Source organism: Falco biarmicus, chromosome 5 (genome assembly GCF_023638135.1).
Source record: "Falco biarmicus isolate bFalBia1 chromosome 5, bFalBia1.pri, whole genome shotgun sequence".
Classification (NCBI taxonomy): Eukaryota; Metazoa; Chordata; class Aves; order Falconiformes; family Falconidae; genus Falco; species Falco biarmicus.
This window is the reverse complement of record NC_079292.1, coordinates 54,436,394-54,449,119: the sequence shown is the minus strand read 5'-3', so window position 1 is coordinate 54,449,119 and position 12,726 is coordinate 54,436,394. Positions and strand designations below refer to the sequence as shown.

General features: G+C 43.9%; 3 protein-coding genes across 3 annotated transcripts; 2 read left to right on the top strand and 1 right to left on the bottom strand.

The window, feature by feature from the left end:
- The first annotated feature begins 5,614 nt into the window (after positions 1-5,614).
- LOC130150483 (histone H4) lies at positions 5,615-6,366 on the top strand. Its single transcript, XM_056341481.1, has one exon. The coding sequence runs from the start codon at positions 5,656-5,658 to the stop codon at positions 5,965-5,967; it is 312 nt and encodes a 103-aa protein (XP_056197456.1). The 5' UTR covers positions 5,615-5,655; the 3' UTR covers positions 5,968-6,366.
- Positions 6,367-7,401: 1,035 nt separating this feature from the next.
- Positions 7,402-8,816, top strand: LOC130150464 (histone H3). The gene has a single exon (XM_056341459.1). The coding sequence runs from the start codon at positions 7,536-7,538 to the stop codon at positions 7,944-7,946; it is 411 nt and encodes a 136-aa protein (XP_056197434.1). The 5' UTR covers positions 7,402-7,535; the 3' UTR covers positions 7,947-8,816.
- A 3,181-nt stretch (positions 8,817-11,997) lies between these two features.
- On the bottom strand, positions 11,998-12,521 carry LOC130150465 (histone H3). The gene has a single exon (XM_056341460.1). The coding sequence runs from the start codon at positions 12,488-12,490 to the stop codon at positions 12,080-12,082; it is 411 nt and encodes a 136-aa protein (XP_056197435.1). The 5' UTR covers positions 12,491-12,521; the 3' UTR covers positions 11,998-12,079.
- Between the last annotated feature and the right edge of the window lie 205 nt (positions 12,522-12,726).

The following is a 12,726-nucleotide window of genomic DNA, read 5'->3' as shown; positions in this document are numbered from 1 at the left end:
AGAAGGCCAATAACATCCTTGCTTGTATCAGAAATAGTGTGGCCAGCAGGGCAAAGGAAGTGATTGTCCCCCTGTACTTGGCACTGGTGAGGCCGCACCTCGAATAGTGTGTTCAGTTTTGGGCCCCTCACTTCAACAGGGACGTAGAGGTGCTGGAGCATGTCCAGAGAAGGGCAACAAAGCTGGTGAAGGGTCTAGAGAACAAGTCTTATCAACAGAGGCTAAGGGAACTGGGGTTGTTTAGTCTGGAGAAGAGGAGGCTCAAGGGGAATCTTACTGCTCTCTGCAACTACCTGAAAGGAGGTTGTAGGCAGATGGGGGTCGGTCTCTTCTCCCAGATAACAAGTGCTAGGACAAGAGAAAACAGCCTCAAGTTATGCCAGGGGAGGCTTAGATTGAATATGAGGAAAAAAAATTTCACAGAAAGGGTGGTCAGGCATTGGAACAAGCTGCCCAGGGAGGTGGTAGAATCACCATCCCTGGAGATATTTAAAAACATGTAGATGGGTGCTTAGGGACATGTTTCATGATGGACTTGGCAGTCCTGGGTTAATGGCTGGACTTGATCTTAAAGGTCTTTTCCAACCAAAATTATTCTATGGTTCTAAAAACAATAAAAAGATCTCTCTCAGAGGCTTACTTCTTAAGAACATCAAAGCTGGAGTTTTATTTCAAGTGAAACTATTCCAGTACTATTATGAAAAAGCTTCTGCAAATGTTAAAAAGAATTGTGAGCTAATCTTCCATAAAAGGCTGAATGTTTGATTAAGTCCAAAGATATTTGAAACAGGGATGTAGTGTTGTTGCACATCCTCACTAGTAGTGAGCACCCTAAACAAATAAAGCAGAGAAAAAGTTCTTCATAGTATCCTGGATTGAATAAATGGATAGATATAAATATGTACATTTCAAGACTTAGTTTACAGAATCTCAAAAGGAAGGAGCTACGTGGGGAGCCAGCTACAGTGTATGGACTGAAGGTGGGAACAGCCCATGTGGAATGCCCAAAAGTAAGAGTGTGATATGAGTATCATTAATACCAGACCTGTTCTCTGCCCCTCGTATGGCAGTACAGATTTGGGCCAGCTTGAGTTCAGGAGCAGAACCACTTTTAACTTAGACACATTAGACTTCATAAGGTTACACAATAGAATTTTCATGCCACAAGTTTCTTTTTTACTCCCTTGATCACAATGCACCCATTCCAATGCTGAGCACTGGGGGATACCAGCTCTTCTCCAGAACACATTGTCAAAACATGTCACTAGTGTGACTCCTCCTAGGATCCCCATTCACTCTCCATACTCAGTTTTGGACAACTCTTTCTGGATTTGGAATTGTGTTTCATTCTGATTTTTACTTTGCAGATATTTTTTTTTTTATCTCTTTGCACTTCCATTCCCATGTGACTTTTGTTCATCACTCCGGTAGGCCTCCTCCTGGGACATCAGTGAAACCCTGGTGCTTTTTCCCAAAGAGTGCAGGGTCTGCTTTTCAATGATTTCGGGGTTGCACTGCCAGGATCTGTAGAAAAAATGAAATGTAGGAAAATAATAATAGGATTATTATTCTCATCAAACATTGAAAACAATAGAAGTAAACAAAGCATATGTCAGGACCTGCACTAACCATAAAAAAGGAGTTCCTGTTATTCTTTCAGCGACCAGTGTATGCTGGCACTAGTCAACCAAGGCTATATATACTGGGTCTGTATACTTCATATGCATACTCAGTTGTATGTAATGTAAACACATTACCTAGCAACAACTAAAAACATCAGTGTGTTATCAACACTCTCCTTACACTAAAGCCAAAACACAGCACTGCACTAGTTACTAAGAAGAAATAAACTCTCCCAGCCAAATCTGGGACTTTGAACTAGTAAAAATGTACATTGCCATTGCCATCAGCACTGTGGTGTTTTGCATTTCTTTGCTGATTCTCTGTTTTCTCCACTGTAGCTGTTCTCATGACAGAATTTTATGCCCATTCCCTGGCTACCTGCCTTTGGCCACTTGCTTCTTAACTGCTGAAATATTTTTCCCCTTCAATCAAAGAGAACACTTTACTATTACCAGCATCTCTCTCCTGTCAGGACCAGATCTGGTGAGTTTGTGCACTTCTGAGTCAAGAAGCTTCTTTCATGAAAAGCAGGTGTGTTTTAGACACATTTCCTCTTCTCTAGTGTCAAAGAAAAGCTGACGAAGTAGTCCATGTGACAACTATCCAAAAAATCCTAGTTGCCTGGGCAGGAAAAGTAAGCTACACAAAGGCAGTACAATTTTTTTTGTTTTCTTTGTGTTTTTTTTTCTCAGAAAAGGAAGATTGAAGAAAACATGTCCCCCTCCCTTCCCCTGACAAATATGATGGAGAACTAGTAGCAACTGACATGGAAAAGGCTGAGATACTCAACACTTCATTTTGCCTCAGATTTCACTAGCAATCACTCTTCCCAAATCTCTCAAATCATTGAACTTCAAGGCAGGGACTGGGGGAATGAAGTCCCTACCATCATTTGAGGGAGGGACCCCTGCATCCTCATCTCAAACCTCTCTGATCAGGTTTGAGACCATTTGAAAAACATGAACATACACAAGTCTATGGAGCCCAAGGAGATGCATCACAGGGTCCTGAGGGAATTGGCAGATGTAGCTGCTAAGCCACTCTTCAACGTATTTTAAAAGTCATTGCAGTCAGGTGAAGTTCTCAGAGACTGGAGAAAAGTGAATATCACAGGCATTTTTAAAAAGGATAATAAAGAGGACTCTGGGGCCTACAGACCAGTCAGCCTCACCTCAGTGCTTGGTAAGGTCATGGAATGGATCCTCCTGGAAGCTATGTTGAAGCATATAGAAGGCAGGGAAGACATTAGAGACAGCAAATAAGGCTCACCAATGGCAAATCATGCCTGACTACAGCCTCCTGCAGTGGAGTGACTGCATCAGTGGATAGGGGAAAAGAAACTGGTGTCATCTACCTAGATTTCTGTAAGGCCTTTGGAATGGTCCCCCACAATGTTCTTACCTCTAAATTGGAGAAGTATAAATCTGATGCATGGATTGTTAAATGCATAGTGAATTGGCTCAAAGGCTGTATCCAGAGTTAGTTTATTTTTAACAGACAGAGCTAGCAGACCAGATGAAATTTGATGTATAATTTGGAATCATCTGGAACAGAAGAAGAGATGGCTCTAACCTACCTTCACTTTATTAGTTAATTTCGGTCATGACTCAAAAAACAGTGCTGTGAACAAGTAGGTATCTACACATTTTAAAACAATCAAAATTGATTCTGACATTTTATTAAGGTGACGATGGAGAAAAGGGCACAGACAGCAGAAGACAGGGAAATATTATATGTAGTCTTCCTGGGAAGAAGCAGCTTATTATGGAGCAGGGTTATAGTATGAAGCTCTAAATTACTTTATCCCATTAAAAACAAAAACAACAAAAAAACCCCCAAAAAACCCCAAACACAAACAAACAAACCCACCCCCCCCCAAACACACACACACACACACACAAAAAACAAACAAAAAAACCCCCAGCCAACAAAACAACAAAAAAAACCCCACAAAACCAGAAACAAAACTTCAGCTTTCCAGAACTGGACAACTCATCAGGGACTGCCTGGGAAGGTGATCTGGTGAAGCCCAGGATTGTTTGGCAACCTCATGTAAGGTGTCTGCAAGTGGTAATAACTCCCAGAGGGGACCCATGAAACAGATCCCCAAGGACTGAACAGACCGGATAACTAGATTTTCATAGCAGAGTGGGTTCAGGGAGCTCTGCAACAGGTAATGCTAAAGTACCCTGATAGTAACATCTTGGGGGCTTGCCTGTGTACTCAGAGAGTAACGAAACCTGCAGCAAATGTTACACGAGGTACTTCTCCTTACCGGTGCAGGATACAGCTACCTTACACTCAAAATCTCCCGGGAATAACAGAGGACCCGACTACAGAGTGCTCAGTTTCACAGTGGCCTGGTATCCCACTGCAGTCCAGTCATGGTCCCTGAACTTCCCTTCCTGGAAGGGGCAAACTGGCCTTAGGAGAGAGAGCACCATGAAGTTAGCCGTGGCATCCCCACTGTACAAAAGAATTATCTCCATGCCCCAACCTAGGATACTGTCTGGTCTGAGCCTTTAGGATGTCTTCTTCAGAGTCTTGGGTTGTATTTTTGGGGAGTTGGTTGGGGTTTTGGTTTGTTGTTTGTTGGTGATGGTTTGGCATTGGTTTTTTTTTTTGGTTGGTTGGTTTTTATTTGTCTTCCCCCATTTAGGTTTCCTTTGAGGTTTAACTGGAAAGACTGTGCATAAATAACATGGCAGGCTACATTATTTCCATCTGCCAGTGAATGGCCGCTGGAACAGTGATTTCTCTGCTAGCAGGTGCAACATCTGTATCTTTGGCGTATGCTAAGATAGAGATTGATTACTGGCTAATGTTATATTGTATCTTTATGAAAGGATACATTATATAAAGCCGCTTAGTTTGGAAGGGAAAAAAATAACCAAACAACGTCCATGAGAGGGCAGCAAACGCTCAATACTGAAAAATTCGTTCGCTTTCCCGAGTTTTTTTCAGGTCAAAAGCCAGCTAGGAAGGATTTTTGTTAAACACTGTTTCTCCTTTTTAACCGTAAAACCTCGAAAGATTTTTGTCCCTAAAATAAAGCACAGAGTTGAACACCTTCCTCTGAATGACAAAACCATTCTTCTTTTTACATATTTTTTTAATCACCATAAAAAGCCACGTTATTGTCTATGCTATCAAAAAAGCCACGTTATTGTCTATACCACCACAAGAACAGAAAGTACTGTAAAAATAATTCTCCAAAGGAACTGCTTTACTTTAAAAAAAAAAAAAAAAAAAAAAAAAAAAAAGAGTGGAGTATGAGCACCTAAAGGGGTAAACTCTCGATTAGCATACCTTTACTGCTAAACTCTCCTTCAGGTAAAGTTCAGAAAGGGCAAGAAATGGACATGAGAAAGAAATTCAGGAGGGGTAGAATTTCTCAGAAACATGAATGGACAGATTTTGCTACAAGATGCTCCATTTAGAAAAAAAAAAAAAAACAACAACCAAACAAAAAAACAACCAACAAACAAAAAAACCAAACCAAACCCAAAAAGAAACCCACCTCCAACATGAGGAGCAGCAGTTTAAAACACTGAAGCTACACGTGACAATCTACACAACCAGCTCAAATTGCAATTCATTAACACGTACCCATATTTTAAAACAAGAGTTACATAAAAAAATCAAAAAGTAATTTAAGTGATTCAGTAACTGGGATACCTTTTTATGATAGAGGTCTTAGTACTAAAAGATCACGATGTATGAAAGTTTTCTTAAAAGTTTATGAACTATTACACACACAGACCCAATGTCTTTACTATCCGAAAAAACCCCGAACGTACCCAAAAAAGGCATCAACACCGAACCACTTGTGCCGCGGGAACGGAAACTCACAGGAACCCGCCTTTCTGTGCTAGCGGGGCGCGCGATAGGGAAAGCGGGGAGATTCGGGGGAGCCAGCACGAAGCCCCGCCCCTCCGTGCTGCAGTCCTCAACCAGGTCGGCTCCCTGCGCATAAAAGCCGCCGCTCCGCCCCGGTCTCGTTACACTCTCTCCCCGCGACTCAGCAGCAGCATGTCTGGCAGAGGCAAGGGCGGGAAGGGGCTCGGCAAAGGGGGCGCCAAGCGCCACCGCAAGGTGCTGCGCGACAACATCCAGGGCATCACCAAGCCGGCCATCCGGCGCCTGGCGCGGCGCGGCGGCGTGAAGCGCATCTCGGGGCTCATCTACGAGGAGACGCGCGGCGTGCTGAAGGTCTTCCTGGAGAACGTGATCCGCGACGCCGTCACCTACACCGAGCACGCCAAGCGCAAGACGGTCACGGCCATGGACGTGGTGTACGCTCTCAAGCGCCAGGGGCGCACCCTCTACGGCTTCGGCGGCTAAAAGGCCTTTCATTTCCCGGACCATCTCGAGAACCCAAAGGCTCTTTTCAGAGCCACCCACTTAAACTGGAAAAGAGCTGTGTTGCGTCAAAGCTGGTAAAAGAACGTGAACGGTTTTAATACTTTTTTCCCTACATGCTATCTTATGTATTTAATTTTTTTAAAAAATTCTGGTTAAGTACAGGCTAACTAAATGCATGATGCTGCTAAGATTACATAATTGTTATGTTTGATATATTGGGGAACATACAAAGCTTATTGATTTTCAGTATCGATAACAGCATTGGAGTCTAGCAAGCCTAGATATTTTAACTTGCTCTCCAGTAAAGACAAGCATTTAATAATAACACACTCTTAAACTGGTGGTTCTGATACTTGGTAAACTCGCCTGGCTCAGGCAGCTACGCATCGCCCTGCGGACGTTTCTCATAGCCTGTGTTTTTCAGTCATTACGTAAGCAGCAGAAGTAGGCGGTATTTTTATTTTAAATTATGTTAATACCTGTAAGGATGTTCGGCACGTGAAAACGTACAGCCGCGGGGTGGGAAGTGTCACAGCTAGCCGGCCCCTGAGCCCTTTCTCATACGCTTTTAAATACCGGAACGATCTCATCTGTCCTCTAAAAGTTGGTGGGTTTTTTAGGGAGTCGTCCGTTATTCTTTGTGCGTCCGGTGTGGTAAAGCTTAGGAACCTGCTGCTTTCAATTTACGGCTCCGGGAGTCAAAGCCGTTCTTTATCTCCAGTGTAAGCACGATTTTTCCCTTCGCCGAAAAACCCTTCTGTACTCGGGCTCTTAAGAACAACTCTCCCGGCTAAGAAAACAGCGGAAATACGCAGTGGGGAGGATGAGAAGCTTGTGAACGATGAAGTCTGAATTTCTTTCCGTATGAACTATTTCCAGACTGTTGCTTGCTGAACAACAAAGTCGTTGAAAACGCTATCACTTGAATTACGGCACTTTCCATGCGGAATTCCTCTCAACCTAAAAGCACTCCCATACAGGCTACGGTATTACTTTCTACTCTTTACAGATTAAAGTTACTCTATGTAAAACAAAGACAGACAAACACACACACACCTCCAACCGAACACCCCGCGCGTGCGCACACACATACACCCCAACAAACAAAAAAAAGAAAGCCTTGTTATAAGTATTTCTAATGAGAAAAGCTCTATGATACTTACTACTTTCAAAGATCAATTTCAGCTGCTTAGAAGGGAAAAATAAAACAATCTTCGGGTTCGGATCAACATACGTTACACGTACCTGTTTCCCTTTTAAACAATGTCCGCTAAAGGCTTTCATTTTTGCTATAGATTTTAATAACTGCTATAAGAAATAAGCAACACCAAGGGTAACAGCGGTGAGGGCAAGGGGGGGGAGGGTGGGCGGCTGGTAATTAGGCGCGCTCTCGAGGCGGGATTTTCAAATTTGAAAGTATCCAATGATTAAGGCGCATCGCTCTCAGCCAATCGGGGACGAGAACATGATATAAAAAGGGCTATGGTATCAGCGTGTAATCAATCCACAGCAGTGGTTTTTGGAGCCAGCTCGTTCCTCTCGTAGAGATGGCGCGGACGAAGCAGACGGCGCGTAAGTCGACGGGCGGGAAGGCGCCCCGCAAGCAGCTGGCCACCAAGGCGGCCCGCAAGAGCGCGCCGGCCACGGGCGGCGTGAAGAAGCCGCACCGCTACCGGCCCGGCACGGTGGCGCTGCGCGAGATCCGGCGCTACCAGAAGTCGACGGAGCTGCTGATCCGCAAGCTGCCCTTCCAGCGGCTGGTGCGCGAGATCGCGCAGGACTTCAAGACCGACCTGCGCTTCCAGAGCTCGGCCGTGATGGCGCTGCAGGAGGCGAGCGAGGCCTACCTGGTGGGGCTCTTCGAGGACACCAACCTGTGCGCCATCCACGCCAAGCGCGTCACCATCATGCCCAAGGACATCCAGCTGGCTCGCCGCATCCGCGGAGAGCGGGCCTGAGGCTCCTGCCCCAGGGTCCCTTCTCTGTGAACCGGAACTTTTATCTCTGCACCCTTAAAGGCTCTTTTAAGAGCCACCAAGTTACACAGGAGAGCTGTGACACGGCCTTTTCTATTTATGTAAAGGACTGAATAATTTTAAAGCTCTTTTCAGGTAATGTAAGTTTTTTCTTTTGTAAGTATTACTACTTTACAACTTTTCCCCTCTGCTGCTCTCTGCTCAGCTGATTTCTCTTTGCACTTGTTAGGAGAACTTTGCACTAAGATGTCACAACTCCAGAGAAAATGTGCTACTTATCCTTCCTAACCAGTCACCTTGCACTCCTTGATTTTTTTTTTCAGCAGTGTTATGATCTGTTTTGGTGAGGGGCTTTGAAATATCTAGTTAGCTCTACAGAATAAGTAACTGAGATTTAATAAATCAGAAATGTTAGTGTATATATAAGGTAAATAAAAAATACTCTTGGTAAGCATTGCGAGAGCTTTAAACTTTAAAGCGGAATAAGACAGAGTGTAGCTGTAATTTTTCCCTGCTCCCCTCCCCAGACTTGATAATTCCAGTAAAATAATTTATTTTCTATAGTTTTATTGGAGCAGTGCAGTTTTCACTTCTTAGGAATGTGGAAGGCATAACATAGGTTAGTATTGCAAGGTAAGCTTCAAGTTTTAAACAGCTTTTTATTAAAATTTGTTGTAGGTGTACTCTCATTGGTTTTACCATGATGTACTTCAAAAATTGTAACACTGTACTAGAGATCTTAGCTGTGCCTCTCAACGTATTATGTGGAGAAAACAAAAGTCCTTCAGATGATAAGCCTGATGCAAGGGATAAAAATGGGGAATTCAATAAACTGGTCTGTCATTTATATTATTAACTTTCTTTGCTTGATTTATGACTTTGAGGAAAGGCTGTGGTAGAGGACAAAGGAGATGAACCCGGTGAGCCCTGCCAGAAGTTTCATAGGGTGTGTTTCAGAAACATCACACAGGAGGTAAAACATTACAGATAAAAGAAATACTCATAGTATAATGATGTAGGTACGAATTTACATATGCACATATATATGTGTGTATATTTCATATATATACACGTACGTATATATGCTTTTCTGTCACTCAAATTTTAATTCTTCTCAGTATCCACCCACCTCTGTCTCTTTCCAAGTCCCTTCTACCCATGCACCACCCAGCCATATCCATCCAGCAGACACATATTCCATCTCAGCTGATCACTCCATTTTTTGCAGTTCCAACAATACAATATAAGAGATCAAGTGAAAGGAACTACTTCACAGTTAGACTAGATAATTGTTGTTCCTCCCTTACAGCTGAAAGTTGGTTCTATTAATCTCTTTGTACATCACCAGTTGCAAAGCAAGGGGTAGCAATTTTATAAAGTTGAAAGTGGAAGTGCTCCTGATGGAATACCACAGGGACTATGTCTATAAAGGCATATTGAAGTTATTTATATGATTAGATTGTTAAAATGAACGACATGTCTGGCTACACTTCCAGATTTCTGTGGGCTCTGTCCTGATTCTAGTTGTTGGTCCACATTGGCCTTGTATAATTAATTGAAGGGATTTTGTATCTAGGCTCCACTTCCAGGCTAGCAAGTGTTAAAATGGTTAAAACCTCAGACTTGTTACAATTGTAAATAAATAGAGTGAGGTCACTAGCTTACTGAAACAGAAACTGATGCTCACTTTTAATGCACACCCAGGCTCTGGAAGAAGCCCTCACTGTTACTAAACAGTGGAATTCACTCTCAAAAGTGGATGAAGAAATTATTCATCATGACACGTAAGTAGTTAATATCTTGTCTGAGTTCCCAGGTCTTGTATCAGTGTTATCTAGTAAAATTGCTAAAAATAACTGGGTAGGATCTTACAGCATTAACAAGGTGGTACTTCTTAGCAATACGATAGAGGTCTTTCCACCGCTCCCTCTGCTAACATTAGATATGCTCTAGGACAACTGAAGAAGTTGAAGCAAGGACTGAAATTATGCTTTTGTCATCTGGCTTCTTTTAGAAGAACACAACTCTTATGGGCTATTGGAAGGTTTCCTTTACTCCCCAGGCTGTAAGTGAAAAATCTCTCTCACATCAAGGTTCCTCACAAGAACTGGAGAAATCTTAGTTATGCTATAGCATAAAACTTCAGTTACAAAACATGCTAATATTTTCTTTCTGTATAATTTGGGATTCTTTTATTTTGATTCACTTCAAACCCAGAAAAGATTTTAATTTACATGCAAGTAGAGGTGAAGTCTGTCTTGAAAAACACACATTCATTGTGTTTGAAAGATAAAAACACAGACTAACTCACTCCTGTGTTCATTACAAACTGCACAGTTGTTCCATTCATCACTCGGTAACAGTGCAGATCTCTACTTCCATCGAAACCTAGTTTCAAAATAAGGCCATGAAGATCAACAAACTCATAAAGGGGCTTTATACGGAGGGAAAAAAAAAGGTGTGGGGAAAGACACCCCCCAAAAAAACTTAGTGTAGACTTCTTCAGTCAAGATTGACGAAGTCTTTCCACTTTCTTTCCTCAGGCATCCAGGTGCTGTCTGATAGATTGTGTCTATAATGGAGCAAGCATCTCTAAGAGAAAACAAATGGTGCTCAGAAGCCTCTACTGACACTGCCATCTTCTAATAGGACCCTTCAGTGCTGCCCAGCACTCAAGACTGTTACACCCCGGGTACCAATGGTGCATTTTACAGATGGGGGAAAGATAGGAAGATGTTTCCCAAAACAGTAGGAGAAACTACTCCCTGATATGAATCTGAGGCCTAATTTTTAACTTCCTATTTTAATGTTCAGGTTATTGTTAGACTGGTCATTCCTATATGCATGTTGCAGCAACAATTCAAGCAAAGGTGGTTGGAAGGACCCTTATGAGGAACGCTGAAAGCTGCATGCGCACACGTATACATACACAATCATGCCAGTAACTTCTGAAGAATCCTAGAAATCTGACAACTCAGCGTATTTTCTGACTGTATAAAATCATGTGATTGCTACCTGGGGGAGTGCAAATTCAAAACAAATACATGTACAATCATTGGAAAAAACCACAATTTTCCACCTTAAATTTTTAATGAAACTCTTATTAAAAATATCCCAGTCTAACCACCTCCCCACCTGCTCCAAAAGAAAAACAAAAAAAACCCCCACAAAAAAACAAACACCAACACCAATCTTCTAAAAAAACCCTCAGGAAATAGATAACAGTTTTTACCCCCACTCCACCTCCTTTTATATTATCAATAGAAAAAAAAATCCAGAAAAACTTGATAGTTATTCCTGTGTACAATACTTTTCAGTCAGTTTCGTGGTCTTTTTAGGCATGTTTCTGCGCTGTAAGAAATAAGACTCATGTGACCTGCTTCTTTGGCATGGTCATACATAATTGAGACTGGTCTCAAAACTGACTCTTTGAGACAGATATTCTTGCTCCCGGGGTTAACAATTTTTGGAGCAAGGTGGTAGCCCCCAGTAAAACCTAATGCCTTAGGTTCAACACAAACAGAATTTCAGTGGGCTATGGGAAGTTTCCACTTTTGCCCAGATCCAGTGAGCTAGGCGAGGTTAGAGGCAGTTCCTGAGCCCAGGCCCATGTCAGACAGAGAAGTGTGTGCCATCTCCCTTCTACATCAAGGCCAGTTGAGTCCAGTGCACTCATAATGCAAAAAAAAATCCTTTCTGCCTGATATTCCCTGCTGACCAAGCTTAAACTAATACATTGACTTCCGAGCCCTCCCTGTGTCCAGTTTTGTCTCTCTCCTACACATACTGCTCAAAAAGTGCCTGTTACTATCCTTTGGTATTTGCAATCCAGGGAATTGCAGAGCAGGAAATGTAGAGCCTTATGGGGTTTATTAAAGATGAGTATTTACATGGAGAAAACATAGTAAAACATGGGATAATACACTAAAACCACCGCGACACAAAGAGGAACTGGGGACATAAAATCAGTGCTACACTCAAAAAAAAATTATTTCTAAATTAAAACCAGTGCTACAGCTCTTTTGTGTGCATGGAGTGGCTCTTAAAAGAGCCTTTGGGTTTGTGTGGGCTGTCTCGTCTGCTAGAACTGCGGAGGGGCTATGGCAAAAGCCCCTTCAGGCCCGCTCTCCGCGGATGCGGCGAGCCAGCTGGATGTCCTTGGGCATGATGGTGACGCGCTTGGCGTGGATGGCGCACAGGTTGGTGTCCTCGAAGAGCCCCACCAGGTAGGCCTCGCTCGCCTCCTGCAGCGCCATCACGGCCGAGCTCTGGAAGCGCAGGTCGGTCTTGAAGTCCTGCGCGATCTCGCGCACCAGCCGCTGGAAGGGCAGCTTGCGGATCAGCAGCTCCGTCGACTTCTGGTAGCGCCGGATCTCGCGCAGCGCCACCGTGCCGGGCCGGTAGCGGTGCGGCTTCTTCACGCCGCCCGTGGCCGGCGCGCTCTTGCGGGCCGCCTTGGTGGCCAGCTGCTTGCGGGGCGCCTTCCCGCCCGTCGACTTACGCGCCGTCTGCTTCGTGCGCGCCATTACGCAGCAGCTACCAAAGCCTTCCCGGAGGAGCGAGAAGCGGCTGTAGCAGGTCTCGCAGCGCCAGGATATATATCGAGCCGCCTCGTCGCTGATTGGACGTCAAGAAGCGCGATCTCATTGGCTGCCGCGGAAATCCCAGCCTAGGCCGGAGGAAACTGAGCTCGGCGCTGCCTCCCTCCCCCCCACTTCCCCCCACCCCCACTGCGCCCCCGCGCCCAGTCACAGCTCCCGCG

Bases quoted from the DNA above. Each gene is read 5' to 3' on its own strand.
- LOC130150483 (XM_056341481.1), top strand. From the start codon at position 5,656: ATGTCTGGCAGAGGCAAGGGCGGGAAGGGGCTCGGCAAAGGGGGCGCC.
- LOC130150464 (XM_056341459.1), top strand. From the start codon at position 7,536: ATGGCGCGGACGAAGCAGACGGCGCGTAAGTCGACGGGCGGGAAGGCG.
- LOC130150465 (XM_056341460.1), bottom strand. From the start codon at position 12,490: ATGGCGCGCACGAAGCAGACGGCGCGTAAGTCGACGGGCGGGAAGGCG.